This window comes from Dothidotthia symphoricarpi (assembly GCF_010015815.1).
Source record: "Dothidotthia symphoricarpi CBS 119687 unplaced genomic scaffold P153scaffold_19, whole genome shotgun sequence".
NCBI classification, from domain to species: Eukaryota; Fungi; Ascomycota; class Dothideomycetes; order Pleosporales; family Dothidotthiaceae; genus Dothidotthia; species Dothidotthia symphoricarpi.
Window position 1 is genome coordinate 232,545 of NW_022985026.1, and position 27,930 is coordinate 260,474.

A 27,930-nucleotide genomic window follows, 5' to 3' on the forward strand; every position below is an offset into this window, starting at 1 on the left:
GTGCACGGTATCGTAGATGAGGTTACATGAGTGAGTGGGCCTGAGATAGTATTGTGATATGAATGTTACCGTTGGATGTACTTGCATGCGATAGATAATCAGAAAAAAAGGGAGCGATACCATGAGTAAGAGAAATGGTTCATGATCAAGAGATGGAAGAAAGTATTAGACATTCTAATCAAATAGCGCTAATTCGTGACATCGTAAACATGCATACAAATCCCTTATCTTCATCGGCGAACAGGCTGACCCGGCTTCAAACATTGGCAATTAAACATTGTGTCGAGTTCCTTGGCCGCATAATCTAAACACACCCTTGAAGATATCAACCTCGTCAACGCCCACCATTCATAGCGTTCTGATTAAACTCGCTCGTGCCATGTCCCGTTTGCGAGAAGTCTGGCATCACGCCGTTCATACTAATACCGTCTTCGTACCCGGAGTATCCAGTCATATCAGCCCAGTCCCATTCGAGCGTCATCGGCATCTTCCACAGGTCCTGCGGGACGTTGTTGTATGTTTGGTCGAACTGGCCCATGGCCATTGCATTCATGTCGTTGATGTTACCGTTGATATCTGCGCCCGTGGTCATGGGAAGGCCGTGCTGCTGGAGCATTTGCGCCGTTATGGAAGGCGAGCCGAACTGGCCCATTTGCGAGTTTGCTTGGAGCGAGGCATGTGTGAAGTTTGGGGAGAAGGGGAATGGCTGTATACGTTAGCAGTCGTGCCTTCAAACGCATAAGCAGGACTTACTTCGTTGAAGCCATGAAAATCCGGGTTGAAGATCATGCCTTCTGAGGTGTTGTTGTTTTGAGGTGTTGTGGCAGCCTGAGGTGACGAGTGCGCGTTACGATTTGTTGACAGAAGCTCGGCTGCGGTCGCCTCGATCTGCGCATCTTGCTCACTATCGCCCTGCTTTCTCTTCCGCCGCGATGCATGCTCTCTATCCGCCTTTTCCAGTACGATAGCAGCGATGCGCTCGAACTCAGCGCACACACTGCACATCCGTCTGACGCTACCACTGCCCTGATCATCATTGAGCATATTCAGGAAATTGACGACCAACTTCATCAGTTTCAGATCTGATCGCGATCGTGTGTCTTGCGGATTTTGTAGAATGTTTGCGAAGAGTGTAACGAGCGCCGTGACCGGGAAGTATATAATCAACCATACGCAAGACAGGTCGCCTTTTGGAATGTACTTCAGCAGATGTATCGATGCGCGGGCGGCCTGCACGCACAGCTGTGCAGACATGAAAACTCTCGGATTGAGTGGTCGAGCGTTGAGGCCCTGGATGGCGAAGTTTGATAGACGACTTGTCCAGTATCCGTGATGCACGCTCATACGATGTATTGTTGTCAGACAGTTGTAGTAGCCAAGATGCAAGACGGCCACCTGTAAAATAAGAGGAGTATGCGAAGCTTTGATGTCGTGTTCTGGGCGGAATTCAAGGGGTATTTCATCCTTCCAGTTTTCCAGCTCTTTGTCCAGTTCACCAATAGTATTGAGAAGCTCGCCATCTGTTTGTTTGGATGCTTTGACCGAGTATAACCCTTTATAAACCTTGCTCTGGATGATAGAGAATGTACACATGAGACGGAAGAGGTTCATCATCCCTTTGCCGTCGGCAAGTGGGATGTTACCGATATTGTCCGGTGGATGTTCGCTGGGTAGCTCGACATTCATGTCATCGTCGTCCTGTATCGGTGGGCGACCAGAACGTAGACAAATACTTAAGACGTGTCAGCAAGTCACGACTATACTGAGGAGCTACTCACTCTTTGTCAAGCATATATGCAATCCAGAACACGCGCTTCCGTTGTTCAACCTCGGCAGCGTTGAGGTTGAAATTCGAGCCTTTCTTATGGAGTCCAATGCTGTGCGCAAGTCTCATAGCAGTCGCGATGAAGAAGTAAGTGGGTTGCGGATTTGGCGTTCCAAGTAAAAACAGTCCCTGGCAGCTGTTAGCTACAAACTCGAATGATAGAGGTTCTTGCGTACAATTCCTAAAAGGGCTTGGACACTAAGTAAGTCGGTGTTGCGCATCGTGAGCTCAACCATGACGCTCATGGCATTTTTCAAGTACTGCCATGCTTTTTCGTCCTCTTCTGCTGGCACGAGGTTGCTCATCACGCGCAATCGATGAGCGAAAGCCAATGCCACATTCAAGCTGGCCCACCAACCCGATCCTTCATAGGGATCGTTCGAGTAGTGCTTGTCGACGAGGTGCATGAAGGTTGGTTCGTGGAATAGCGGAAACATGCAGTTGAAATTTTCGAAATAGTCTTTCAACAATGATAGCGCTTCGTGTTTGGGTGGCATCTGTTTGTACACGCGTCGCTTGAAAATGTCCTGAAACACGTCTGGCCGCCATTGTATCCATTTATTGTCCTCGACGGCAGCTGTGGATATCATTTCTCGGAAGGAATTATCGCCTGTCTTCTCATTCACCCACTGGATGCCCTTGGGGGAGAATATAGAGAAGCCTGACGAGGATCCTAGATAGAGTCAGCGGGAAACAGTGCGTATAGGAAAGAACGCTGACCTATATATCTCGTCTCTCCACAATTGTTGGTGACGAGCGAGCACATCATCTCGGCAAGGGCATCTTCCTGTGCATCTTCTCTGGTTGTTTCTTTCGGGGGCTCTGGTGACGTCGAGTCACTTTGTGGACTCAGCACAGTTTGTGGTACTGGAGTGCCGTTTTGTGTGGACAGCCCTGTTGGAGGCGCGAGCGATTCTCTCCTTGACCCGCCCGTCCTGGGTGTCACCGACCCGCCTACTCTGTCTGCCAGTCGCCTCTCTATTGTCGCCAGGTCGGTACTGCCGTCGTCGTCTTCAGGGAGAACGCCAGACAAGCGCATCAATGACTCCATGCGCGCGAGGCGGTTCTCGAGGCCTTCGATGTACTTGGCACTGCTCACGCGTCAGCTGCGTCGTGCTTCTCGTCAAAACGATGCTTACCCTTTTGGCGCCTGTCTCTTTTTCTCCACCTGGGTGAATATGCATTCTGTCTTGTAGTTTATACAGTGTGTGCATGCGGGCATTTTGCCGTCGCATTTGATCTTCTTCTTCCGGCACATGTCGCACGCCTGCATTCCGTCAGCGCTGACCCACCGCCCTTGAGATGTGTGTGTACCCTTGCAATGCGCCGTCTCTTGGGGTCTCCTTGATCATCCTGATCATCCATATCGGTATGCGCGAACATCGGGCCGCCGGGCATTTGCGAGGGGTCGAAGTTGCCGCTTTCGAATATGCGCGGAGGAGGAGGGGGGTTCATCATGGGCTGCCCGCTGCCGTAGAAGCCGTTCGGTGAGGGGTTCATGGCGTTAAGTGTGTCGCTGCGCTGCGCTGCGCTGTGGATTATCGCGTCTTCAATTGTGACAATGTATGCGATTGGGCGTCTAGTGCTGCTTCAGATGAAACGGTGTCCAGGTGCTCTTCGTAGGTACCTCACTGTGCTTGTCGCAGACCCGCCAATAGTTGAATCGCGCGGAGATTGAGCGAAGCGCGCAGTTTTCACGATAAGTTTACGACAACAGCAGACGCTTAATGTGAGATTACAACTTCTTCGTCCGTAGTTGGCGCGAATCGACGAATCGACGAACTTGGCCTAGAAGATGACGGCACGCTCGGGCGATGCTGTAGGGAGTTCGCACGCCTTTCACTAACCCCATATCGACCTCCTCTGTTCACTCCGTATTACTGTTCGATCGTGAGTTCATTTCAACATACGTGAACATGCTTCGCTACGTCAGCGGCTATACTAAGTCTCTCATCTTGGCCTCATCTCGCTTCTTGGGCAAGGCATTGGCATGCCGAGGGACGACGTCACAAACGCTGCCTGTCCGGGCGGTGCCACCGTCGTCACACGTTCAACTTCACGCAATAATGATCTAAGACGTGCTCAACTATCCATTTTTGGATTCTGTAATGCGTTGCATATCGTGATTCACCGGCTAACAACACCAACTACAAAACCACTATGGCCTCCCTGACCGCTGAGGAGCTGCTCAAACACCCAGAATACAACCATACCGTCTGGGTTCTCAAACCAGAGAAGCAGGACAAAGTTGCTGTTGCGAAAGACAGAGGCGGCCCTATCAACATCTCCTATGAGGTTCATGGACATGGCGACCGCCACATCGTAGTGAGTGAAGCAGGTCTTTGTACTACTGTTCTCAAATTAGCCACGTCTTGTGGTACCGCATCTACAATCTAGCTTCTAGCGAGCTTCTTCCTAGTTTCTTTATCATATCTCGTTTCGGTCGTCTTCCTTCATTTCAGCTATCCATACCACGATGTTTACTTTACCATTCCTCGTCCGTGTATCTCAAAGGTACAACCCGTTACACCAGCCTAAGTAGCCCCATGAGCTGGAACTTCTGATCTGGCTATATTACAGCAACCCAAAGCACCTACTCATGATATGTAGTGGATCATGGGCCTAGGCGCCATGAAGTACGCCTGGCAGCGTCAAACGAAAGACTTTGCCCATACAAAAGGCGACACCTATTCATCGCTGATCTTTGACAATCGCGGTGTGGGCGATTCAGACAAACCTAGGTTTCGATACTCGACGTCTGAGATGGCCAAAGATATTGTCGAGATCGTTGACCATCTTGGCTGGACAGGAAAGCGTGAACTACACGTCATCGGTATCAGTATGGGCGGTATGATCGCACAGGAACTTGTAAGTTTTGTTTCATACGCTTTACGTTGTCAATTGTAGTATCTGATACACTAACTGTAAATCAGGCTCTACTCGTACCAGATCGAGTATGCACACTTTCGCTCGTGTCGACTGCTTCAGGTCTCTTTCGGACTACTGTAAGTTCACACAATTTCGTCCCTCAGCAAACTGCCCGTCAAGGCGATATTCTCTCAATCCGCTTCAACTTCCACAAAGACGATACTATCTGTTCAAGCCCTGCAACGCTCCCTACTCTTCATCCCTAATTCGCATCTCCAACTCTTCTAACTAACCTCCTTAGGGCTTTTTAGAAAACCTCTGGAACCGTGCCAACCTGTTCATCCCCAAAGCAGTCGACGTCCAGATTGAAAACGTCAAAAAGAACTTGTACACTTCAACCTGGCTCTCTGCCCCCGACACAGCGGAGCCCATAACGGAACCCTTCCCTACAAATGGCGACCGCTTCGCCGCAAACGAGCTTTGGAAGCGCCAACAGCCCGAATCCTTCCAAAAAGCTGGTTTCCTGCTTCAAGCGGTTGCCGCGGGCTGGCACTACAAGTCACCTGAGCAACTTCAGCAAATCGCAAAGACTGTAGGGAAGAGGAGGATTATGGTCGTTCATGGCACGCAGGATCGCATGATTACGTTTCCGCATGGGGTAGTGTTGTGGAGGGGGTTGGAGAAGGGGGAAGCGAAGACGGGCAAAGAGAATTGGCTGGGAATTGAGGAGGAAGAGGATGTTTGGGAGGAGGGGGAGGTGGAGAAGAGGTTCGTGAAGGGCCAGGGGCATGTTGTGCCTGCGGAGATGAGGGATGAGTTCCAGGAGTGGGTGGAGGGATTGATTGAGAGGGGAATCAAGCTCAATGGGGAAGAAGGTGTGTGAAGGGGGCTATTGGTAGAGTTCTGATCTGCCTAAGCAGTCTTTTATGTAGAGAACTCCCTTTCTTCTTGGATATCGAAAGCCATTATAGACGAAGTAACGTCATCCAGTGCACGCGTCATACATCACCTCATCCAATCTATGCTTGAATATATGTGAGAATAGGCGCTTTGTGATGGTCTTTATTGAAAATTGAGTTGTGGGCGTTCCTGTAAAGTAAAGACGTGAAACATTGCATAACGTGTGCTGCTTCTTTCATTTCATACGTTCCTCGTTTCGTCAAGCAGAAAGTGCATCCCTTTGCAAATCCAAACCAACGCCATGCTCATGCATCTAAACCCTGCCTCCTCGTATAGTACAAATCTTGATACACATAATCGTATTCTTTCTCATTCTACTTGATCTCTTTTTCCAACATCTCCTTTGCCTCGTTGACCTTGGTTGCCAGATATGGGCTACCGCCTCGGTCGGGGTGGTTGTTCAACATGAGTGATCGATGCTTCTTTCGTAGTAGCTCTTTTGTAACGCCTCGTTCTCTGATCCTCTGTTAACACTTCTATACGCAAGTGTACGTCTTGTCCACCAAACTTGTGAGTAACTTACGGCATCTCCAGAATCAGTGCAGCTTCTCTTCTTGTCATCTTTGGCTCGAAACCGCCTTTGTAGAAACCACGGCCTAGAGCCCCCGCGCCACCGCCTGATTTCCGTAATGCGACGAGCGCTGCACGTCCCTGTTCATCCCAAATTAGCATCCATGTACAAGCGAACTTTTAGTTGCAACTGTATCCGTTTACTCCGTCAAGACACTGTAGAATGAGGGGGTCGTACGAAGAAGGCAGTTGCGCCCAAACCGGCGACCCAGACCCAGGCAGACATGTTCCTTTTCTTGTAGTAACTGTACTTGCTCAGTGGCGACCAGAATTCTAGTAGGGTAAGATTGCGACGCGGGGATTGAAATCGACGTGCAGTGGCGGTGAACAGTGGACATTGTCGCGAACCTCGGGGAGGAAGTCGAAGAGGAAGCCGCGGTCATGGTGGGCTGTGATTGGTTAACGATGTAAATCTTGGCATCGAGATTTTTAGACAGCGGGCGTCGCGGGCGACTTGGACTCTCCACACTTCGCCAACAACGACAATCACTCGCCGAAGTCAAGATGAGAATCGAAACGTGCTACTTCTGTTCGTCGCCGGTGTATCCGTCCAAGGGCATCACATTCGGTGCGTCTTCTGCCCTCTTGCTGAAGTTTCAAAGTTAACAGGCGCAGTTCGCAACGATGCAAAGGCCTTCCGCTTCTGCAAGTCAAAATGCCACAAGAACTTCAAGATGAAGCGCAACCCCCGCAAGCTCGCCTGGACTAAATCCTTCCGTCGCGCGCACGGCAAGGAAATGACCGTCGACAGCACCCTCACCTTCGCCCAGCGCCGCAACGTTCCCGTGCGTTACAACCGCGACCTCATTTCTACGACCCTCAAGGCCATGTCGCGCGTCTCTGACATCCGCGCGAAACGCGAGCGCGCTTTCTACAAGGCTCGTATGCGCGGCAACAAGCAGAGACAGCGTGAGGAGGACCGCAAATTGGTCGAGGAGAATCAGCATTTGCTACCACCAAGCGAGAGGTGGGCCGCGAAGGAGAAGGTTGAGCAGGACATGGAGGTTGATGTTGAGAAGGTCAAGGAGAAGGTTGCCAAGAGGAGGAAGGAGATCGAGATGGACGAGAGCGAGCTGGAGAGTGAGGTCGAGGAGACGTTGCCCAAGATCAAGAACAAGAGGAAGTTGAAGATGAAGGTTGGCGGCGGCGTCGAGTCTATGGATGTTGATGAGTAACATTTGACTGAGAAAGTGTCTTACGGAGTTTGGCGTCAGGGCATAACAGTTCAACATGGTCACGATTTCGATACCACGGCAAAAGCATCAGTTCTACCTCTCGTACCTCTGCAATCGGTATCTACCCACAAATTTATTTGGCCTTTGACAATCATAGATATCCAGTTGCGCCTTGCTCACTATCGCGTACTTGCCAATCTGCAAGTAGCAAGGTTGAGAATGGAAGAGGCACTACACGGAAAGGTCAATAGACTTTCTGCGCAGCTCATGTCATTTGTCTGCCCGTTTTACCTACATCCTTCGCAGCCCTGTTTGACAATCTTATTTCTTCCTTAATTCTTGAAGCAGGTAATTCTGGGCGTTTGATCGTGATGCATTGGTAAATTTGAAGTTAGTAACAGAAGAAAGTGGCCTTGATTCTTGTGAGCTATCATCACTACGGGATAGACCACAGACGACATTGTGACACGCGCCGTAGCATTGTTAGCTCTCTTCGATGCAACTCTGGCTGCATATAACTTAGTCCTCCCCGCCAACTTCCTGCGTTCGAGGAGTACAGATATAGTCAACATACTCTAAGGAAAACTTACACAACACAGCGTCGAATCAAATGTTTCACCTCTGGGATGAGCTCCCTCTAGAGCTGAAGTTGCGAGTCCTCGAAGAACGTCTCCTCCTCAGCCGTCCACTCCATCCCAGTACTGTCGAGAACCATGTTAAGCGTGCTCTCCTTCCTCTGGTCTTAAGCAACAAAGAAATCAGGCTTCTCGCCACCGAGGCCTTCTACTCGAAAAACTCGTTCGTTGCAAGAAGATTTCGAAGACGTGAATACGATGAATTTCCAGATATCAGTCCTTTCTGCTACCCGAATGCAACTATTGGCCCATTCGTCCGCAAGCTAGAGGTCCATTTGATAATCAACACGTCGATCTCCTCAGTTCAGGGCATGCTCACGTCAGATCTGGACTGGCGGTATCTTCTACGCCCAAATGAAGGAGTGATGCCCGAACCCAAGCGGATGAAGCATGAATCATTTAACAATGCTTGGACGCCACAAACCACTCGGTGGCAAGATTGCCTACCCAACTTACTCGACTTAAAAATAGTGTTGACCGTCAAAGCATCGATTCGTCTGCTCGAGAAGTGTACTTGCATGACACTTCATGGCAACGGAGGCATGCGCACTAACCCTCCACTTGCTGCTGATTTCCCAGAACGCCTGAAGCATACACATATTCCCATTCGCGCGAAAAAGGTTGAGGTTATCGTTGAGGGTATGGACTGCGACGACTGGAACGTAGAGCACCAGCAGAGTGAATTTGGTAGTCGCTGTGCTGACATCGTCGCTAATACGATTCGAAGCAAGATCCAGCAATTTGACTAGCTGTTTTGCTTGAGACCTAATGCCGAGCATTCTTTTGAAAGTTAGAGTTGCGCAAGACTTCGCGGTCTGACTCTCCCTTACGTCAAGTCGTCCTCAAGCGAACCCTTACTGTCGTTACACAGAAAAGAGGACATTAGGAAAACTACAAGGACAAAAACGCTGTTATAGATTTTGCGTTTCAGAACCTGTCGTTTCAAGACGCGAAATGTGTAGGTCCCAAGGCTATGTGCTCGCTCGAGTTGTTTATAGAAACAACAAGGGATGAATTGTCTGTGGTGGCCAGCCATTGACGATCACGTAAATAAGCCACCTCTTTCTAGAAATGTTCCAGAATGCATACCTTGTTCATCTGTCTGTTTGTGACTCAGCGTGGTCAAAGAGCCTCATGATTTCATCATGTTGACGGCTTGGAAGTTGGCACCGGCAAGTCGACGCACAAGGATTATCTCGACGATCCAGCCACCACGTGTCGTTCTAGATGTCGATGAACTCTCATTCGTTGCCCATCGTTCGGGTCGTACGTGTGGGGCAGAGTTGACTTCGAAGGGTGGTACGAGTGTGATCAAAGCCGTTCATCGTTCCGAGGTATCGTGAAGATATACTCGGCCTAGGTTCCAAAACGGATACATATCCGACAACGCGGGGCAAGTTTCGTATGGGCTGGAGTGATAACCCGTGTAATGACTGTTCCACGATTCCATCTGTCTATGATAACGTCTCCTCAGCTTACACCACACCACCAAAACCAATCCCAAAGTTCTCATCGCCTGAAATCCTAATGGCAGCGCAAACCACAGAAGGTCTCACACCAGACCAGCTCGCATTCTTCAAGGAGAATGGCTACCTCCTGATACCTGATGCGCTATCGCAAGATACAGTCAAGGAGTTATTAGATGATGCAAACAAGATGCTAAACGACTTCTCACTTGACGACCACCCAATGACCAAATTCTCTACTGGTGGCGACGACGGCGCAGATCATGTGGGCGACAAATACTTTCTCGAGTCTGGAGACAAAGTCCGCTTTTTCTTCGAAGAAGGTAGATAGCGCCTGAAGTTTTGAGGCATCAAATGTAATACTGACCCATGCGCTCAAGATGCATTCGACAAATCTGGCACTCTCACAAAACCCAAGCACCGCGCTATCAATAAGATCGGACACTACTTGCACGAACTTTCTCCTTCCTACAAACGCGCGTCTCTCTCTCAGCGCAACGCCGCAATCGCTCGCTCCCTCAGCTTTCGTGACCCGCGTGTCCTTCAGTCCATGGTAATCTGCAAGCAGCCCGAGATTGGAGGCGCAGTGCCTGCTCACCAGGATAGTACGTTTTTGTACACGGACCCACCAAGTGCGGTAGGCTGGTGGTATGCGCTTGAGGATGCGACGAAGGAGAACGGGTGCTTGAGTTTCGCGGCAGGCAGTCACAAGAGGGCTGCAATCGAGAAGAGGTTTGTTCGAACGGGAGAGAAGGGCGCAGAGGGAACAGGCTTCATCGACAATGAGGGTGCGCAATTTCCCAAGGGGTTGCAAACCGAAGATGGTGCGAAAGAGGAGGTATATGACATGGGAGAGGTGAAAGCCGGGACATTGGTGCTGATCCACGGTAATATCCTGCATAAGAGCGAGAAGAACACGAGTGAGAAGGGCCGCATCATATATACGTTCCATGTCATCGAGGGCGAGCAAACTTACGATGAGAGGAACTGGCTGCAGCCGCCAAATAGTGGGTTTTCAAGGCTAGCTCAGCCTGCACAGGCGTAGAAACTTGAAATGATCGCGATGTGTAGCCGAAACACTTTCTATGGAGATGGGTGGTGGTCTACGACTTGCTCTGTACGCATAATCCGATGCCAGCTAGCACAAAAGCCATGCCTATCCAAGTGTCTGTTTCCGTTAGCTTTTTCTCTCATGCTCTCCAGGATCTGTATTCACCTCTGCTGATGACCTTCTTCTCTGCCCACCACTCTCCCAGCACTGTAAACAAGAAGGCTAGCGAGTTGGTGATCGGAACTGTAAGACTCAACTCTATACTTGTGTCAGCGTGCCGTTCCACCTCCCTCTCTCGTTTGACAGGCGTCCCTACCAGCCTTTCCAATCAGTATGAAGAACCATATGCTGCCAGTGACGTTCAACAGCAGCGGTACTGCATATGCCGGTCTGCTGAGCACTCCTATCACGGCATACCAAATCCCCAACACCTTCTTCTTCATCCACGAGTTGTTTGGATCGTCGAGTGAGGGCCGTTGGGGAGGATTGTAGTTCATGGCTGCTTTCCGCATGAACGGAGTTGTGAGTCCCCAACACGCGCCGACCATAAGGAAGCCTAGGATCCAGCGGAAGATGGACGGCTGAGGATCGTTCGCGGTGGGGACATCGAGATCCATTTTATGATGCGAATGAATCTAGGGGTTATGTGGAGTATACGGTTATACGTGTGGTGAGACCAAAAGTGCATTTGAATGGTGAGAGATGTTGTCGCACGTCGCGAGGGTGTTGAGATGACATGTTCCTGAGGTGCGGCGTTAGGAGGTTACGCTACGAGATAACTAGCGCGCAACTGCAAAACCACCATGATCATTTTCTCGCTCTAGCATCGCACTCCAAGCGACGCATCACAACACTGTCGTAGATTCTATACAATTACCATACTGTATCTATCAACGCATGTCTGTGCCAGCAAGAAGGAAGTACCTGGCGGGCACGAGCGTGGTGTTGGGGACAGAAACACGCCCTTAGTCACGCCTTCTAGAACTCAGTCAGACAGTACGTTCCTTCACAACAAGTATCCACCAGTAGGCTCGCTGGGACTATAGTAAGTCAAAAAGCTGAGTAAACCCTTTGAACCGTATCACTGGACGTACCTTTCGTTTCATCCTGCTGCGTCCTTGATTCGTCACTTCCTTTTTCTGTCCAGCCAATCGTCTCTTCTTCGCTATGTTTATCGATTTCGTTGCATATGGGCTGGAGACTGGGCTTGTCGGTAGTTTGTGCGACTACAGCAGACCAGTTTACCGGTACTCGAATGACAGATGCCTATGATTGTTGCAATGCCGAACCAAGTCATCATCCACGAAATAATGGAAACTGTAGTCACCAGATGGAAACCAAAACGTCACAGCCAGGACGCGCAACAGCGACACAAAGACTTGCGACTGCGAACAAAGGAGCATGCCAATTGTGTAACACATACTTGCTGACTAGTAACGTACACGAGAATGTGTACACAAGTGTGGCATGCATCTCTGCTGGTACGTATCCGCCCCTGCTATCGCCAGATACAGCTCGCCCTATCACCCCAGATCTCTGACGTTTGACACTTTGCGCCTCAAAACGTCCTGAAACATGGAAGCAGTGGCTTGGATCATCCCCACCCCCCTGGCTCGCTAAGTTTAGTACCACACATCTTGGAATGCACCCTACTGAAGGCGACTCTACACAACGGTCATGCAGAAATACATATCGAGTATAGAGCGATTTGTTCAGCATGCTTGCTGCTTCTTTCATTGGTGCGCCATCAATCTTTTCCTGCAGCTTTACAATCCCTGCACGATCTACGAGCAAAGTACAAGTAGATGATACATTCGTCGCATCTTGCAATCCAAAAAGTCAATTACATCCATCATATTCTCACTATACATTCATCGGAGTAGTTGAAATACAACTTCCATGTCCTCGCAACTACAACGCTCCTACAGCATACCAATGCGCCCTATCAGCGACAAAGAAATGGAGTTCATCAACTTAGATCAACTCTTCGAGGAATATGTTGACATAGACTCGCTCCAACACTTTAGCAATTCGACCCCCGACCGGTTGAACAACGACGAAGTAGCTCATCTCTTCAGTGTTCCGTCGTCGAATGGGAGTGGCTCTTTCTCGACTTCGCTTAGACTCAATCAGCACGTGGAAGCTGCTTGGCAACAGGCTCTCCAGAGATGCGAGCAAAACTCAGCCTTGTACCCCAACTCCTCTAACCTCTACTTCAACAAGAGAGGAAAAGAATCATCAAGCGAGTTCGAATCGATCGGGATCGAAGACCGTTTCGAACCAGAAAGAAATCAATCGCGATCCATTTCTCTACCACCAATACCACGACCCCATACTTCTAGATCCATCAAGAAGGCTACCTCATTTATCGACCGGCCAGCTTCCCGCGGCACCCAAAAGGTATCGAAGATGTCTTCCAATCCTACATTTCCAAACATGATGCAACCATCGTACTGCCAATCTTCTATGCCAGAAGTTCGAGCCCGCAAGATTGAAACCCCAACGGACTCCTTCAGCCTATACACGTCACCAGATAATACCTGCTCCAACCCCTCAATCACCAGATCAGAGCCTCTCAACAGATTCTCCATACAAAATTCCCAGCCCTACATCACTACACGATCATCAGGCCTGGACTACAAGGCCACTGTACCCGAGGCGAGCTTTTCCAACTCCCACTTAACACCCGAGACATCACCAGCGATGATTCCAGTTGGTTTCACAGACAATAGCAATTCATACGTGTCCAACATGAACTTGTCATTCAACTCATCTACGTCCAACGCAGCTCATTCAGCCTTGCAGACCCCGCCCTCTTTCTTCCAGGTACCTGTGCCAACTTGGGCCTCGAACACGCCACCAGAGCTTGAGTATTTGTACCCAGCCTCGCCAGAACAGTCTTCTACCAAACTGAGTGAATGGTGGGAGGATGACACTATTCAGTCTGCAAATAAAAACGCTAGCTTTAGCCACACATCGATGACAGGGCTGGGTATAACTTGTGGTTCCGCGAGTTTCAGTGATCTTAGCACAGAAGTGATTGTTGGCGAGGAAGCTACAGCATCCAGCTTCGATATGGGATACACTACTATGTACCCGACGCCTCCTCTTCAACTTCACAACCAAGATCAACACGGCATCCCCACCAGCCACCGCTCCTCACGCTCATGTTCTCCCCGTCGACGCCGTACATCCTCTCGTTCCCACCGCGCCCACCGGAGTCAATCTTCCTCTTGTCAGTCACCAGGCAACGGGGGCTTCGTGAACTTCACACCCGACGACAGCCGCAAGATCTTGACTGGAGTTGCGCCCAGTGGGTCGAGCAAGACGAAAGCCAGGCGTGAGAAGGAGGCCGTGGAGAAGAGAAAGAAGTTGAGTCAGGTGGCTATGAAGGCTATTATGGAGGCGGGTGGGGATGTGAACAGTTTGAGGACCTTGGAACGGGAAGCGTTGTTTGGACTCGAGAGTTGATGGCCGTTTGTCTAGTTCGAATGTGTTGAGGATGATATGTATTGGAATGTAACGTGCCCAGGACATGATGACGGGAATACGATTTACATGACAATAAACGAATTGATTAGGAACCTCACTCATGACCTATTGCTTGTTGGTGATAGTTTCTCATATTGGCCTGCTGGGTTTACCAGTGTATCATCCAGTGACCTCTGCTAAGCTAGAGAAAGCTTCTTGCATTCCCAAAACGAAATATGAGGGGCGCTATCGATGCCTAGTCCTCTGTTGGCTGGCCACTACTGTTTGTGATTTCTTTCGTGGAATGCTCTTTAACACACTTGGCGGCTTCATTGCCGCCAAACTGCACAAAAGACTGGTTTCAATCTTCCGCTGGCAAGGGCAGATGGACACTGTCGTGCATGCTTCGTTTCATCGTCTCGTCCTCGGAGCTGTCCTTCTCTCGCCGTAGATTTCTGCTTGATGCTGTTCTTCACCCTCCCGCTTCAAGTTCCAATCGTGCCATCACCGCCTCAACCACACCCTTAGCGCCAATACCTGTCTCCACACCCCCTAAGCTTCTCTCCTCGGCTTCTAACTCGATAGCACCCTCGTAAACTTTGACAATCATATCCTCGTCGACCTTGGCTCCACAAGCCACCAGACCTCTGATCAACGTGCTGACCCTTGTGATCTCCCGCATGACTGCGGGCTCGATGTCGTCGTTCTGAGAAGAATACAGTGTCTCGGACACAGCTTCTTCGAGACGGTTGAGACCCATATCGGTTCCAGAAGTATCGGGTGCTGTGCGTTTGGAAATGAAAATATACCCGTTGACGCCGAGTACAACGTCGATCTCACCAGCTGCAGTGTTGAGTGTGAAGACCTGTCTCCGGGATCGCACCACACCACCCTTCCTACTTAGGATGCCTCCTCCCGCGCCACTCAGACTGGTGAAAAGTCCGTTTCGCAGTTTGCCGTACTTCAAGGAGCGTGTGTGTAGTGACGCTGTATTGTCTTGATGCAATGACTGCACTTCAGCAACCAACAAGTCGCCCTCGGAGAAGAAAGTTCTGATGTTGAGTTCATCGACCGCAGTTCTCCTTCTCAGTATGCCACCGGGCAAGTTTATCGACGAGAGGGGCAGATTGGCGAGCATGGGTGCTGCAATGTCGACGCTCCATTTCTTCGTCTGCACGCTGACAATCCTGCCGACTACGAGGTCACCTATCTCAGGCTGATAGCGCGCGCGCAGAGGTTGTACGGAGAGTAGTTTGTTCGTCTTGTGGAGATGGCCGGCAACGGTGGAGATGATGGTGCTGGTTTCCGAGGGTACGTAGGTGCCGTGGCCACGCATCCATTGCGGGTCGGTGGTGATGTGTTCACCGGGTGTGACGATAGATTTCGTTTGTGACGTGGGTAGGTCGTCGTCGGACATGGACACATCTGAGTCGTCATCGATTTGAGCGTCGCGGCGCGGGGGGAGCGGAGCGCTGGGTGGGAGGATAGAGACGGGCATTCTGCCGATTGACGCCTCGTCGAGACTGTCTACTAGGCGAATATCTTTAGTTGACGAGCTTGCGACCTTGGCGTGTGGCTTTGGGTGACGCGAGGCGATATCCAAGCTTGCACGTGGGATGTTGTTCCGTGGTGTTGAGCTTCGAAATTTTGGCGGAGCTCTGAGATCCATGATAGGCTAACCGGAGGCGGAAAGGTCCGGCGCGTCACTCTCCACGCGCAGCATGCATCTTTCGACGTCATCTCGTCGATTCTCCGTCTGGAGCCATCGCACCTCAGTCCTCACATGTTCAACTTGTCCGACTTGACAGACCGAGCAATGCCACGAACGCCTTCTTCACCAAGCTTGACCCACTTCAACGAGCCGTTTATCTCAGCCCTCGACGCAGCCTCCCCAACCAACGCCCAAGATGATCCAAACTACTACTCACGTTATCCGCGCTCTCTCGTCAGTACGTCGAATGTCGAGACGTTTATGACAGGCACCGGTTCGGTCATCTACAACTCACTCACACCACTCCTGGAATCGACGGACCATGAACTCATTCTCGTGACCTGCTTCTGGGCACGCTCATCTACCCTGGAGACGCTAAACTCCATCTTGCGCAAACTGTCTGACAAGGCAATCCTTCGTGGTACTGAAAAGATATGCGTGCAGCTGTGCTTTTCGTCATCATCATTGTTCCAAAAACTATTCCACAAGCAATCCCTCACGGGCCAGACATATCCGCCTTCAGTATGGACAAAGAAACTTGGTTTGCCTGATCCTTCTGAACTTGGTGGCCTGGACTTGAGAATCAAATCAATCTTCATCTTACCGTTCAGCGTCATGCACCCCAAATTCATGATCATTGATCGAAAGACTGTCATCTTGCCATCCTGCAACATTAGCTGGGAAGAGTGGTTCGAAGGCGCGGTTACAATGTCTGGATCTGTGGTAGATCAGTTTCTCAAGTTCTACAGTGTGTTTTGGGAAAGACAGCCGGACATTCTCCCTTTGGAAGATGCAGACACTGGACAAGCAACGACGAAACCGAAGATTGGTGAAGTTGGATCCACTATGGACTTGGGACACGGGCATATGATAACCAATCTCGCTCCATCAAAAAGGAAACCAGTAATTGCAGATGTACCAACGGTCTTTCTCCCCAGCCCTCATCGGCGGAACCCACGCTTCCAACCTTTTACGTCCTCGGAGCACATTGTCGCACCGCCAACTCCCTTGAATACCTTCTTACTCAGCCTTTTCGCGAAAGCAGAGAAGAGCATACGTATACAAACACCAAATCTCACTGCGCCACCTGTCTTATCTGCCCTGCGCAATGCACTAGCTCGAGGAATTAACGTACAAATTCTTACCTCGGAACGGCTTATGATACTCGAGCAATTAGTCACGGCTGGAACTACCACATCGCAATGCGTTAAGAGACTCATAAAGCGCTATCGAAAACTTTGTCAACCAAATCCCCGACGTCCCGCAACAGACGAAGAAGCGGCGCTAGCCAGCTCTCGGCCTGGTCGACTCCAAATATCATATTTCGAACCTCCAAGTGGACCCAAGAAGAGGGGTCAAGAGGGGGGTGAGCCGCAGCAAAGTCATCTCAAGTTGACGATTGTGGATGATGAGGTGCTGGTGCTTGGATCTGGCAATCTCGACCGCGCAAGTTGGTTTACAAGTCAAGAGCTGGGAGTTGCATTTTTTCACAAGGGCATTGCGGAGAAGGTGGGAAGCACGTTGGATCAAGCAATGCAGGGTAGAAGTAAAACGGTGTTTGACAGTGGGGAGATACATTGACCTTTTTTTGAATCATTAGACATCAGTGATGTTCAGAGCATTTTGTCCTTTAGCGAATGCAAACATCTTCACAGCATTATCAGTCTTCCCTCCAGATCATAGCGGCACTTGAAGGAGTATTGAAGCATGTAACCGAACAACGCTGAAAGCGGCCGTCACTTGGCTCGCCAGTGCCTATTAACCTGTAGGCGAATAGATGGTGAGGAGGGTCTTTCGGGTCAAAGCCTTTAGCAGCGTATGCGGAAGTTGTCATAAAGTAGGAGGATGTGGTAGTCTTGAAGTAATAGATGTATTCCACCATGATGAATATCCTTAACCCATCTCACCATTCATCTACACATTAACGTATATTCCAACCCACCACCCACCACACCGCCCCCATCATCAAGCCTCCTCTGAAACGGGCGATGTGGCGCTATCAGCAACGCAAAAGTCTTGAAAAAGGGTATATAGGATATCCAGAAACAAAAGGGCGGGCATGAGAGCAACAAAAACAAACAACAACAAGTCCCAATTCTAGTTGCAATTCCCAGATCCACATCAGCACTTGACGGATCGATCCAACTCCAGCCCAAGGAGTGGAGATGCACATGCTAAGCTATATTCTGCCCCAAAAAAAGCGCCAATTCGTATCCCTTTTCTCCCCCGTACCGCCCGATGCTATGTTGAATACCTCGTGTAAAAATAAAACTGTGCCGTGCGTCGTTTTCCTCGACTCTCGACGCATTGATGCAAGAAAGACGCCGCCGCTCACATAGAGCCCATGGCGATGAGGGCCTCGATGGCCTCTCGTTCCGCTCCAGACCCGGGCCCGGCAACGGCAGGAGGCGCCGCCAAGGTTGATTTGAAGACGGGCGTGTCAAGACGTGCATGGGGTGTCGGCACACTCTGGGCCTGTGCAGACACACTCCTCTGTCGGAAGTCACTTGTCTGGGTGCGACTCAAGTAGTTGTAGTCACGGTACTCGCGTCTCGGGCCGCTGCGGGGCTGTGGGCCCATGGTCGACCAGTCTTCTTGGTCCGTGTCGTCATTCAAGTCGAGATCGGCTTCGAGGTCCATGTCCGAGGCCGAGTCGGAATCGTCCAGCGACATCTGATCGGCCATTTCGTCGTCTTCAGAGTGTTGATTGTGGGGCGGCGACCAGGAGCCGGCTGCCCAGCTACCCGAGTAGACGTCGCGTGAAGCCTCGTGGCGCAGTCTGGGGATCTGAAGGCCTCGGCAGGCTGGACTGTCCATGCTGGCGGGCGGTGTGTTCCTGCGTCCAGCACGCGAGCCGCCGATTGGCACGCCGCGGTTCTGCGAAGACGGTGCAACGCTCCAACGCCCCCAGCCCACTTTCTCGAACTTGACCTGGCCGTGCACTCCTCCCCCCGCACGGTGTTCCAGCGCGGCAACAACCAGCCTCCTTGCTTTGGCGGGCGGGAGGCCGGAGAAGCCCGGGACCGAGTGTGTGAGATGGGCCATCATCTCGCGGATGGGCATGGCGCCGTGGCCCACGATGATGTCGGGCAGGTAGTGTTTGGCCAGCAGCAGGGCCGTGATCTGGCGGGTGGCATCCAGGCCGGCCAGGGCCTCCTTGGACAGGGCGAGGGCCGACGGCTGGTCCTGGGCGGCCGCGTGCTCGACGGCGTCTTGCAGATCGATTTCCATTGTGTCGGGCGTGTGCACGCGCCCCGGCGTCGAGACGCCTCTGCGCTTGTAGGCCGGGCGCAGCGTGGGCGAGATGGACGAGGGCGGCGTGAGGAGCGAGCCCGTCTCGGGTGCGTCGAGGCCATGGTGCAGGCCGGACTGGGCGGCAAAGGCGGCGGCGATGTTGGAGATGGGCTTGTGGGCGAGGGCGGCCATGGTGCGGGACGGAGCAGTGGCGCGGGCGGGTGTGAGGGCGGAGAGGGTGGTTCCACGATGCTTCTATGGACAAAGTCAGCGCCTCCCTTGTCGAGTCAAGCCGTTGCGCCCTGACCTGCAGAGCGTCCGAGAGGCCGCTTGTACCGTCGCAAACGGATGTTCTGGCCGGGTCGCTCAACAAAGACGGCCCTGTCGCCGGCGTGTGCAACGTGTTCGGAAATGCGGTGTGGTGGCTGTGGAGCGGTTTGTCGGTCAAGCTGCAAGAGCTGCTGTCTGACTCCCCGTCCGCGTTCCGAAGAGCTGGCGATCGGCGATGCAGATCGGCCAATCTCCCGTTGCTAGCTGTGTCGCGGTGGGTCGTGCTGGGATGCGAGACGGTGTGCAGCCAGGAGCAAGCGGTCAGGTCGTTGGCAAAGTGGAGTTCCAAAATTCAGTGTGCGATGTGCGGTGTGCGGTGTTGCGCGCTGCTGTCTTATGTAGCCGGTCAGACAGGCTGATAAGGACAAGTCGGAACCACCGACGGGAAGCTACGGGCCCAGTCTCCCACTCCCCCCAATGCATGTGGCCTGCATGGGTGCTGGGTGCCTGCCTGATTGGCTGCGTGGCCAGCTGACACCTCCACCCCTGCCTGATCGACTATGACGCTTGTCATGAACGCCCACGTCCAAAGCAGGGCAACGTTGTGCCTGCACAAGCCAAAACCCTCCATCACGACACGCTGACAGGTACATTGAGAAGCATTGCAGTGCCGCCACGGCTACATCTTGACCATGACATCAAGACATGCGAAATGTGCGCCTGCTCCCACTACTGCCCTGCTCCGTCCCCCGCCGAGACCTCCATTCATCCACGCTCCATGCATTCATACCCTATCCCCAACATCTATTGGTCTTATCTGCGCGGGGTCTTCAACCACGCATACCCCTCCCTTACCCGCCACCGAAACCGGAGCCGATTACACACACCAAGCGCGACCCGACCTGAGATGCTCCGAGTGATGCACGTGTTTACCTTGGGCGTTGCCCGGTTCCCACGTCTTGCAGCAGGTCCCAAACAACCCCCACCCCGTGCACTTCATCCCGTGGAGACATGACGTACATGTCTATCTCTCTATACGACGTCGGCTCGTGCCATGTGCGCGTGTAAAATGCCTCAGCCTTGATTCGCGTTCACCACGTACTTGGTGATGGCCTGGAGTGAGCACTCCGTTAGCGAACCCACTACACAAAACACGAGGTCGCATTCGTGAGAACTCTTGGCTTACCGATTTGAGCACGTTGATCTGCTGCACTGTTCGATTGAATACGGCGCGATATTGCTCGAGGTTCTTCTGCACCACGTCGTTGCGTGTTGAACGGCCCTCGCAGATGGCCTTCATCTGCACTTCCATCTGTTTCCACGTTAGCCTTTACTCCTCGCAAATCCTAGCAAACCAGCATGATACGTACTTCCTTCCGCAGGAACGGTTTACTGAGACTAGTCTCGAAGCCCACATTGTCATATCCCTCAATGAGTGCCACACCCAGCGTGGTCGGAATAAACTCTTGAATGCCGCCCGTGGCTCCTCCAGCCCCGTTTTGGGCAGCAGCAGCTCCACCTCGGCCTCCTCTACCACCTCTCCCACCACCCCCTCTTCCTCTTCCTCGGCCTCTACTTGCGCCACTGCCGCTACTCACAGCGCCGCCTCCTTTGAGTCGGGCAATCACATACTCGCGCTCTTTGATCTTCGCAATGTGTTCGGCCATAGTCGCGTCTGTGCCAATCCCGTTCACGTCCATCAGGGCAATGAGTTCAGGCTCTGTGAGGTAACTAGGTGCTGATGTCTCTCCGTCGAGTAGATTTGCTTCCGTAGGTTCCCAACTCTCGCCTACTGTATACATGGGGAGTGCTTGACTGCTCTCCCATTTGTCGTATGGGTAGACCTCGAGGTAGTTTCTCGCGATGACTGTGAGGCCATGTGCATGAAAGACTTCGCCCCCATAGTCAACTTCAACGTCAGTAGCCTCGCCAACAGCGTCCTCAGAACAGCATGCCAGGAAGCGGCGAACCACAAACTCGTATACGCGCCGTTCGTTGTCGTTGAGCGAAGTGGGCTTGACATAATTTACTGGATGAATAGGCGGATGCGCTTTATCGTTGTTACGGCCGTCGCGAGGTTGACTGAAGCCTCCGTTCATCAAATTCTGTGCAAACCCTCCCCAATGACCATCTTGTGTTTGTCTCGACACAAGCGCGCGGAGATCCATAACACGGTCAAACTGGTCCGTTTCGGTACGCGGATAGCTTATCCATCCCTTAGTGTACAGGTCTTCCGCAGCCTTCATCACATCCTGCGAAGTCATCCGAAGGAACCTACTACCATTTTTCTGTAATTCAACAGTGGTCAGTGGGAGGGGCTTCCACTTCCTAGTCGGCTTCTTGGCCATTTTGATGACCTTTGCTGTTTTGGCCATCAGACATCGCTCAAAGATAAGAATAACGGCCATGCGATCGAAGAGGTGACCCCGGCGCCAGTTAAACTTGACCTCAATATCATCTTTGTTGTGCATGATCTTGATGTACCAGAACGGTTCTGGGACGAAATTTCGCACGCGCAGGTATCGATCAACGACAAAACCTAGAGTGGGAAATTGGCAGGACCCATAGCTGATGAGTTTCGAGCGCTGTTCACCCTGCACAGGGATCATGTTTTGTAGAGCGAGAGTTTGCATGCGGGTGAAGGCGGCTCCCAAACGCAGGTCGAGTTCAATACGGGCTGAGACGGCCTGGGCTTGTGCTTCATCGAGGCGGATGGGGTTCTGTGAAGCTTGGACGACATGTCTGTTTTCCTTTAGTATATAGTGGAAGTTGGAAGGAGAAGATACTTACGCTCTTTCAATATTGCTGAACCTTGCCCTCCATACTTCCATGTTCGGATTTGACTTTAGTGCAATGTCACGGATTTCCGTCCCGATATGCTCGCCCTCACGGTCGCAGTCAGTCCATATAAAAAGAATGTCTGCATAACGTGACTGTGACTGAATGTTGGTTGCCACGGCTTTTTTATCCTGTTTCTGGGTCAGCTCATAAGCCACTTTGACGCGTTATGCGGGACATGAACTTACTTCAGCAATAGCACTTTGTATAGGTGCTTCGAACAAATCACCCGGCTGGCAAGAATGCCATTTTCGGAAACGCTCGTGGAAGTCTTGCGCCACTATATGGCCGGCAACACAAGTGAACGTAACAGAACATTGGCCCCATTTCTGAAACCGGAAATCGAACTTGTAGTTTTTGACCCATTGAACACCGTTGACATTCTCCTGCCTGGGTGTTAGTCATATATGTTGGTTTGCTGCCAAACAAATCTTCACGCAGACATACAGCTCTTGCCTGCCCTGCTAAGTGGTTTGCTACAGCTTTTGCAATAGAAGGCTTCTCCGCCACACAGAGTACTCTGGTCATTCCTCCTACGTCTTGTGGGGTCCATCGAGTGCGAGTTGAAGCTCTGAAGGGCGAAGAAGGGTTGAGATCATGTGAAAGCGCGTCGAGCTAGGGCAGGCGCGTTTGATGGGCTTGGCGATCGGCAAAGCGTATCCCGAGTGGCAGGAACGTGTCACAATCGAAACTCATGAGGTCATCGCTATTCATTACTTTCGTCCGGGCAAACGTCCCCTCATATTACAAAAAGCGTGTGCTCTTCGTTGCTTCTCTTCCAATCTTCATATTCCTCATTGGCAATACAGATTGAAGATGCTTGTCCCCCGCGCAGCCCTCGACCTGGCTCTGCCTCTTGTCAAGACGCTCCCCGAGAGCGCAGACTTCAGCAAGACTGTGCAGCCATACCTCCCACAACTGTACGACCTTCCTTACAAGGTTTTCGACAGCCTCAACAACTGGGAGGTGCTGCAACATGTTTACCTCAGCACAAACCCGTTGATGACAGCGCTCGCATTTGCGATCTTCCTTACACCGATCGTCTTCGTTGTAGCCGAGATCAATCGCAACTACTCGCAGGTCGACCGCTTGTGGAGTTTACTCCCTACCATTTACAACATACACTATGCTGCATGGGCCCACGGAAACGGACTGCCAACGTTGAGACTAGACCATATCATGGCCGTGAGCATCATCTGGAGCGCACGCTTGACATTCAACTACTGGCGTAAAGGCGGATATTCGGTGGGGAGCGAAGATTACAGATGGAACATCGTAAAGGACTACGTTGGACCCGTGGGCATGTTCATATTCGACATCACCTTCATCGCTTTTATCCAGAACGTAAGTCGTCTGACTATCGCTTTCCTCTAGAATAAGCAGCTGACATGTATCATAGATCCTTCTCTTTGCCATCACAACCCCAACATACGTCCTTCTTCTGAACTCGCGTATCACCGGGAACGAACTCTCGACATACGACACCATCTTGGGCCGTACCATGCTAGTCCTCGTCGTCATCGAGTTCTTCGCCGACCAACAGCAATGGAACTTCCACAAAGCCAAGGCTGCTTACCAAAAGTTTGCCAAAGTTCCCACCGACTACAAGCTTACGCGCGAACAACTTGATCGTGGCTTCAACACCTCGGGGCTGTGGGCGTGGTCGCGTCATCCCAACTTCGCTGCTGAGCAGGCAGTCTGGATGTGCTTGTACCAGTGGGGCTGCTTGGAGAGCCAGACGTACATGAACTGGACTTTCGCCGGCGCTTTCTCCTACTTGATCCTCTTCCAGGGCAGCACATGGCTCACGGAGTTGCTGAGTGCAGGCAAATACCCTGAGTACAAGGTGTACCAACAGCGTGTGGGCAAGTTCCTGCCCAGTGCCAACACGAAGAGCATGGAGGCGCCGAAGACTGAAAAGGAGAAGGAGAAGGTGGAATCAGCCAAGGCCGGCAAGGGTGCAAAGAAGCTTTGAGCTATGCAACTATCGTCACAATTGGGGCATGTGTATATCCGGCCGCAGGGGCGGCTGGATTTAACTCAGACGACGAACATCGATTTGCTGGGTGTTTTGCGTGAGAAGTTACTCGAAGGGTAGGACGTTGAATAAGCTCGAACCGAAGGCCCCCACTATAGCAGTCTTCGAAATCGTATCGCAGTTGGCGCATACCAAACATGTTGCAATCAGGTCACCTGCCGCTCAACAAATACTGAGACCGGCGAGTAGGATAACAATTTGTATCGACAAATAACATCACAACAATAAGAAAGACTTTATTGATAGAGATGTGCTTACTCATCTCTTTACCTATCCTCTAAACATCATGTCTTTTTCGACTATCCTACGCATCTTATCCTACCTGTTTAACTCTTAAATTCTGGTATTCCCTTGAGTTGTCTGTCTGGCGGGGCTAGTTACTTCAAAAACATATGATGATCAACACGGTAACGACGGCGACAACAACAACAGTCTTCCATTGGTGAAAACGTTGAGAATGCAGAAAGCCGCAGACAAAGACCTGCCTGCGCCCACCAAACGCAAAAACAACGGGGGAAATTATACCATTGGGCACTGATTAAGATGCCAGACTTTGCAGTTTTAGGTTCAAGCCAAAGCACGAAGAAATTTAAGTGTTCAACAGCAAGCAACTACGCCGGAAGTGCACCACTACAGGATCATCTTAAAGTAACTTATGTTCCAGTCATATACTGAATCACTGAGAGCGCATTCTACTCAAGTCATCAACGAGTACGTGATGGCCGAATCACACGCAGCGCCTGGCACTGTTATAGAGGCCAAAAGAGAAAAGCCAGCAACTGAAGACAAGAAAACTTCTACATCTCAAAGTGAGGCTTTCTCCACTACCCCAACCTCCCCGCTCGTAGAGACGCCCTCCCCTTCCATTAATCACGGGATCAACAACCAGCTCAGTCGTGAGATCGCAGAAGCTGAAGATGACGTAGCAAAAGTAGAGTTTGAGAACGAAACCCCAAAGCCTGAAGGTGACGGGGAGGAGTTAAACAGCGTCAAAACCACTAGGAAGGTAGATTGTTTTTTTGAGGAGACGCGTATCATGATTGAGTTGCTCTTACCCCGCTTCACCGGTCTTCGAAAGCATTTCCTAGTCACAGCCTCGTTGCCTCTCATTTCAATTTCACTCCCATTCCAACTTCACTCTCCAGCCAATCGCCAATGCCATGCATAACAACCAGCCAAATATGATGTAGCTTCCCTATTCGCGGGTCTAGACGCATTTTGATCTTCAAAGTCTGGTACCAGGCAGAAGCCAAGCTCAGCCTCACTACAGGTGACACCCGAATCCAATCATAATTGTAGATAGTTCCGTTGACTTGAAAGGCTGAAACGAGAAAGGCTGAGCCGTATTTGCACAACAGCCCCCAAACCTAATTCCGGAACGATTTCTGTGGCCACATGAGTGTGAAGAGTTTATTCGGTCGGAAGAAGAGCCAATCTTGCTTGTGTCCCAAGTCGGACACTGCTATAAGTGAATAAAAGCTCAAGAGACAGCACTGGGTTGCCTTGCTCGTCAGCCACCAATTTCAAGTAAGTAGGCCCCCAAAGACGATAATTTCCCTCTGTAGACAAATGAAATATGGAGAGAGCTCTATTTCGTGCTACCGCGTACCCGCGTAAGGAGGAGGATCAATCTGGGCGAGCATCTGATATGGTGTCCTATAACTATAAAAGAGAGTGGTAGTACCAGTCGACACTTTACCAACCTTTGTTGTCTCTACCATTCAGGCTACTCATTATCTGAACCACTTTCACTCCTCCAACAAGTCGATCAAGATCAGCCATAATAAGCAACTATCGATCAAGATGACGATCTTGGTATTCTTTCTCCTTATTGCCTCGAACTGCTTGTCCTCAATCGCGGCCGGCATTCCTCGTCTAGCTATCTCAGACGTGGAGCGACGATACGATCCACTCGAACACAAAGGAATATGCGAATGCCCCCTATCCGGTCCAAGTGGCACTTGCATCATCAAACCTCTTGCTGGCAGTGATCCGAACGACGCTTGGTCTTCCACGTGTGAAGGATTAGGGTTTTACTACACTTGTGGAGGATCATACAATTCTCCCAATTGCGTATGTCATTTGATAACACTTTATTGCATTCACTAGACCTGGAAATTGATCTAACTATTTATCGCGTAGAATATATGCGCCCAGGCCTATCCTGGAAACACTCGTCCGCATCCCGAGATAATCGATTGCCCCGGTATGAAGTGGTGCTCTGGAGACCAGGGCAAAACATTTCACCAGTGCCAGCTTCACGAAGAGCCTTATCACCCTGATATTCATGTTGGAGTGAGAGTTGGGGCCACAACCGTAAGTTCGGAGCCTTGCTATCACAACAACTTCGCAATGAGATCGCAAGCTTATCTAGCCTCTATTAGTTCGACATCGGCAACTATGACTTCGATCAGATCACCTCCGACATAGCCAAGTCTTGTCAAAAAGATGGCTGTGATGCGGGCACTACCGAAGAAATCGACTTCGAAAATTTGGACTCAAGTAGCAAGATCGTTCCGACCAAAGGCAGCCTTACGATTCAGGGCTTCGCTAATAGCGATCAAAAGATGGTGGACAACCTGATCGCAACTGTCGGAGCTGTGCTGCAGTCTTCAAAGCAATGTCAGACAGTAAGGGCGACGCAATGCAGTTTGAAGCGGGAGACGCCATCCATTGCCCACGGTTGCGGCCCAGTAGAATTCGAGAAATGCTCCATGGTTAACTACGTTCAAGCAACTGCTGTAAGTATTCCCCCATACTTTCGTTTGATTTAATAAAAATCTGGATATGAAGCGTTTTTATACTAATGGGTTCCCGTATTTGATCCAGTACGATATCGACAGTAATATCAAAGCCCAGATCACCTTCTCCGGCGAGTCAACCGATATTAAATTCCCTTGTGACACGTTCCTAGGGTTGATCTCCGCTGCTGCATCTGCTGCAGACGCTGACCCTGCTATTCAAGGTGGGATTGCTGTTGCCAGCATTGTTTGCACGTTGTTCACCGGTGGTGATGATTAGTGGTGGTTTGTACGAGTCGAGAAAATACTTGACATGGGCGTATGGATCATATCATCTTGTACGATATACACAGAGTTGTTGGATTTCCTGTGTTGCATGTAATTAGCTGAGTTCAGCGGTATTATAATACAAAGAACGCAAAGTAGTGTTTCCTTATGTCTGACATACACATACAAGCTCCTCATGTGCAATCGTCGTTTCAGTTGATGACTAGCCTCAAACACCTCTAGTGCGTATAGAAACTGTGGGCATTAGTTGTGGGACCTTCAGCCATTCCTGTAGGGCTTGCAAGTTTGGCGTCAATGGTTCAGTGGCATAGTTTTGCCACTACTTGTGTTGTTCATTCTAGGTTATGGTGACAAGAGACAGAGGGAAACAAGGGTGATCAATCCATGAATTTGTGTCAACTTTGATGTTGTTCGATAGCTGGTATAAGGATGCTTTGCATGTCGTCTGTATGTGTAAATACAAGGCATGCATTGAAGAGTCTTGCTTGTGTATTGGTGTTCTCTGGTGCATTGCTGTACCGCTTCGCAATCAGACACTTTTCCACATTGCGCATTGGATGCGTCTGGTGATGCAGAGAATATGTGCAGCAGCCTGTGAATTGGGCTAGGGCTCAAATGGAAGTACGTGAGATCAATAGTATGCCGAGTAGCAAGGCGGGGAACAAGAGAAATGATAAGGAGTAGAGATTGTATATGTGAATTGGTGGAAACCCCATTTGTAGTAACCTTATCATGACGAAGTGTCAAATGCTTGGGCCATATTTTGGCGTTGCGAATCAAATCTCTCAT

The 27,930-nt window shown here is 50.8% G+C and overlaps 16 protein-coding genes across 16 annotated transcripts; 10 read left to right on the plus strand and 6 right to left on the minus strand.

The window, feature by feature from the left end:
- Positions 1 to 148: 148 nt before the first annotated feature.
- On the minus strand, positions 149 to 3,721 carry P153DRAFT_369691 (uncharacterized protein). Its single transcript, XM_033668838.1, has 7 exons — positions 3,140 to 3,721; positions 2,965 to 3,092; positions 2,546 to 2,916; positions 2,002 to 2,498; positions 1,779 to 1,954; positions 754 to 1,732; positions 149 to 706 (listed from the first exon to the last, which is right to left on the minus strand). The coding sequence occupies exons 1-7, from the start codon at positions 3,323 to 3,325 to the stop codon at positions 335 to 337; spliced, it is 2,709 nt and encodes a 902-aa protein (XP_033520069.1). The 5' UTR covers positions 3,326 to 3,721; the 3' UTR covers positions 149 to 334.
- A 264-nt stretch (positions 3,722 to 3,985) lies between these two features.
- Positions 3,986 to 5,576, plus strand: P153DRAFT_299121 (alpha/beta-hydrolase; the record flags this gene model as incomplete). The annotated part of the gene is made up of 3 exons (XM_033664262.1): positions 3,986 to 4,150; positions 4,436 to 4,693; positions 4,995 to 5,576. 3 exons carry the CDS (start codon positions 3,986 to 3,988, stop codon positions 5,574 to 5,576), a joined length of 1,005 nt encoding a protein of 334 aa, XP_033520070.1.
- Positions 5,577 to 5,967: 391 nt separating this feature from the next.
- P153DRAFT_434139 (uncharacterized protein) lies at positions 5,968 to 6,606 on the minus strand (the record flags this gene model as incomplete). Its single annotated transcript, XM_033673064.1, has 4 exons — positions 5,968 to 6,109; positions 6,177 to 6,304; positions 6,402 to 6,468; positions 6,572 to 6,606. The coding sequence occupies 4 exons, from the start codon at positions 6,604 to 6,606 to the stop codon at positions 5,968 to 5,970; spliced, it is 372 nt and encodes a 123-aa protein (XP_033520071.1).
- A 121-nt stretch (positions 6,607 to 6,727) lies between these two features.
- Positions 6,728 to 7,770, plus strand: P153DRAFT_399831 (uncharacterized protein; the record flags this gene model as incomplete). Its single annotated transcript, XM_033671764.1, has 2 exons — positions 6,728 to 6,791; positions 6,839 to 7,770. 2 exons carry the CDS (start codon positions 6,728 to 6,730, stop codon positions 7,396 to 7,398), a joined length of 624 nt encoding a protein of 207 aa, XP_033520072.1. The 3' UTR covers positions 7,399 to 7,770.
- A 192-nt stretch (positions 7,771 to 7,962) lies between these two features.
- Positions 7,963 to 8,945, plus strand: P153DRAFT_91253 (uncharacterized protein). Its single transcript, XM_033673485.1, has one exon. The coding sequence runs from the start codon at positions 8,009 to 8,011 to the stop codon at positions 8,780 to 8,782; it is 774 nt and encodes a 257-aa protein (XP_033520073.1). The 5' UTR covers positions 7,963 to 8,008; the 3' UTR covers positions 8,783 to 8,945.
- A 445-nt stretch (positions 8,946 to 9,390) lies between these two features.
- Positions 9,391 to 10,667, plus strand: P153DRAFT_369694 (phytanoyl-CoA dioxygenase family protein). The gene is made up of 2 exons (XM_033668839.1): positions 9,391 to 9,822; positions 9,880 to 10,667. Exons 1-2 carry the CDS (start codon positions 9,438 to 9,440, stop codon positions 10,542 to 10,544), a joined length of 1,050 nt encoding a protein of 349 aa, XP_033520074.1. The 5' UTR covers positions 9,391 to 9,437; the 3' UTR covers positions 10,545 to 10,667.
- P153DRAFT_299443 (uncharacterized protein) lies at positions 10,603 to 11,167 on the minus strand (the record flags this gene model as incomplete). Its single annotated transcript, XM_033664278.1, has 3 exons — positions 10,603 to 10,667; positions 10,716 to 10,808; positions 10,867 to 11,167. The coding sequence occupies 3 exons, from the start codon at positions 11,165 to 11,167 to the stop codon at positions 10,603 to 10,605; spliced, it is 459 nt and encodes a 152-aa protein (XP_033520075.1).
- Positions 11,168 to 11,391: 224 nt separating this feature from the next.
- On the plus strand, positions 11,392 to 12,233 carry P153DRAFT_369695 (uncharacterized protein). Its single transcript, XM_033668840.1, has one exon. It carries the CDS (start codon positions 11,740 to 11,742, stop codon positions 12,088 to 12,090), a length of 351 nt encoding a protein of 116 aa, XP_033520076.1. The 5' UTR covers positions 11,392 to 11,739; the 3' UTR covers positions 12,091 to 12,233.
- Positions 12,234 to 12,449: 216 nt separating this feature from the next.
- P153DRAFT_360026 (uncharacterized protein) lies at positions 12,450 to 14,021 on the plus strand (the record flags this gene model as incomplete). The annotated part of the gene is made up of 1 exon (XM_033666896.1): positions 12,450 to 14,021. The coding sequence occupies one exon, from the start codon at positions 12,450 to 12,452 to the stop codon at positions 14,019 to 14,021; it is 1,572 nt and encodes a 523-aa protein (XP_033520077.1).
- Positions 14,022 to 14,493: 472 nt separating this feature from the next.
- Positions 14,494 to 15,519, minus strand: P153DRAFT_378539 (uncharacterized protein; the record flags this gene model as incomplete). Its single annotated transcript, XM_033669800.1, has 1 exon — positions 14,494 to 15,519. The coding sequence occupies one exon, from the start codon at positions 15,517 to 15,519 to the stop codon at positions 14,494 to 14,496; it is 1,026 nt and encodes a 341-aa protein (XP_033520078.1).
- A 254-nt stretch (positions 15,520 to 15,773) lies between these two features.
- Positions 15,774 to 17,589, plus strand: P153DRAFT_369697 (phospholipase D/nuclease). Its single transcript, XM_033668841.1, has one exon. It carries the CDS (start codon positions 15,805 to 15,807, stop codon positions 17,311 to 17,313), a length of 1,509 nt encoding a protein of 502 aa, XP_033520079.1. The 5' UTR covers positions 15,774 to 15,804; the 3' UTR covers positions 17,314 to 17,589.
- On the minus strand, positions 17,590 to 19,397 carry P153DRAFT_369698 (uncharacterized protein). Its single transcript, XM_033668842.1, has one exon. It carries the CDS (start codon positions 19,156 to 19,158, stop codon positions 18,064 to 18,066), a length of 1,095 nt encoding a protein of 364 aa, XP_033520080.1. The 5' UTR covers positions 19,159 to 19,397; the 3' UTR covers positions 17,590 to 18,063.
- On the plus strand, positions 19,281 to 19,860 carry P153DRAFT_91282 (uncharacterized protein). The gene has a single exon (XM_033673486.1). The coding sequence runs from the start codon at positions 19,472 to 19,474 to the stop codon at positions 19,769 to 19,771; it is 300 nt and encodes a 99-aa protein (XP_033520081.1). The 5' UTR covers positions 19,281 to 19,471; the 3' UTR covers positions 19,772 to 19,860.
- Positions 19,861 to 20,310: 450 nt separating this feature from the next.
- Positions 20,311 to 22,602, minus strand: P153DRAFT_378542 (prokaryotic type I DNA topoisomerase; the record flags this gene model as incomplete). The annotated part of the gene is made up of 6 exons (XM_033669801.1): positions 20,311 to 20,349; positions 20,423 to 20,548; positions 20,607 to 21,978; positions 22,027 to 22,205; positions 22,263 to 22,460; positions 22,522 to 22,602. The coding sequence occupies 6 exons, from the start codon at positions 22,600 to 22,602 to the stop codon at positions 20,311 to 20,313; spliced, it is 1,995 nt and encodes a 664-aa protein (XP_033520082.1).
- Positions 22,603 to 22,890: 288 nt separating this feature from the next.
- Positions 22,891 to 24,049, plus strand: P153DRAFT_378543 (DUF1295-domain-containing protein; the record flags this gene model as incomplete). Its single annotated transcript, XM_033669802.1, has 2 exons — positions 22,891 to 23,418; positions 23,474 to 24,049. The coding sequence occupies 2 exons, from the start codon at positions 22,891 to 22,893 to the stop codon at positions 24,047 to 24,049; spliced, it is 1,104 nt and encodes a 367-aa protein (XP_033520083.1).
- Positions 24,050 to 25,598: 1,549 nt separating this feature from the next.
- P153DRAFT_91315 (uncharacterized protein) lies at positions 25,599 to 27,276 on the plus strand. Its single transcript, XM_033673487.1, has 4 exons — positions 25,599 to 26,185; positions 26,255 to 26,428; positions 26,497 to 26,853; positions 26,942 to 27,276. The coding sequence occupies exons 1-4, from the start codon at positions 25,916 to 25,918 to the stop codon at positions 27,131 to 27,133; spliced, it is 993 nt and encodes a 330-aa protein (XP_033520084.1). The 5' UTR covers positions 25,599 to 25,915; the 3' UTR covers positions 27,134 to 27,276.
- The last annotated feature ends 654 nt before the right edge of the window (positions 27,277 to 27,930 follow it).

What these genes read in the sequence shown, in the direction of transcription:
- P153DRAFT_369691 (XM_033668838.1), bottom strand. Translation starts at nt 3,325, where the DNA reads ATGAACCCCTCACCGAACGGCTTCTACGGCAGCGGGCAGCCCATGATG. An exon ending in TGGAGAGACGAGATATATAG is followed by an intron (nt 2,499 to 2,545) that starts GTCAGCGTTCTT and finishes GACTCTATCTAG; the next exon opens with GATCCTCGTCAGGCTTCTCT. An exon ending in TCCAAGCCCTTTTAGGAATT is followed by an intron (nt 1,955 to 2,001) that starts GTACGCAAGAAC and finishes AACAGCTGCCAG; the next exon opens with GGACTGTTTTTACTTGGAAC.
- P153DRAFT_91253 (XM_033673485.1), top strand. Translation starts at nt 8,009, where the DNA reads ATGTTTCACCTCTGGGATGAGCTCCCTCTAGAGCTGAAGTTGCGAGTC.
- P153DRAFT_369694 (XM_033668839.1), top strand. Translation starts at nt 9,438, where the DNA reads ATGGGCTGGAGTGATAACCCGTGTAATGACTGTTCCACGATTCCATCT. An exon ending in CCGCTTTTTCTTCGAAGAAG is followed by an intron (nt 9,823 to 9,879) that starts GTAGATAGCGCC and finishes CATGCGCTCAAG; the next exon opens with ATGCATTCGACAAATCTGGC.
- P153DRAFT_369695 (XM_033668840.1), top strand. Translation starts at nt 11,740, where the DNA reads ATGGGCTGGAGACTGGGCTTGTCGGTAGTTTGTGCGACTACAGCAGAC.
- P153DRAFT_369697 (XM_033668841.1), top strand. Translation starts at nt 15,805, where the DNA reads ATGTTCAACTTGTCCGACTTGACAGACCGAGCAATGCCACGAACGCCT.
- P153DRAFT_369698 (XM_033668842.1), bottom strand. Translation starts at nt 19,158, where the DNA reads ATGGCCGCCCTCGCCCACAAGCCCATCTCCAACATCGCCGCCGCCTTT.
- P153DRAFT_91282 (XM_033673486.1), top strand. Translation starts at nt 19,472, where the DNA reads ATGCAGATCGGCCAATCTCCCGTTGCTAGCTGTGTCGCGGTGGGTCGT.
- P153DRAFT_91315 (XM_033673487.1), top strand. Translation starts at nt 25,916, where the DNA reads ATGACGATCTTGGTATTCTTTCTCCTTATTGCCTCGAACTGCTTGTCC. An exon ending in CATACAATTCTCCCAATTGC is followed by an intron (nt 26,186 to 26,254) that starts GTATGTCATTTG and finishes TTTATCGCGTAG; the next exon opens with AATATATGCGCCCAGGCCTA. An exon ending in ACTACGTTCAAGCAACTGCT is followed by an intron (nt 26,854 to 26,941) that starts GTAAGTATTCCC and finishes TATTTGATCCAG; the next exon opens with TACGATATCGACAGTAATAT.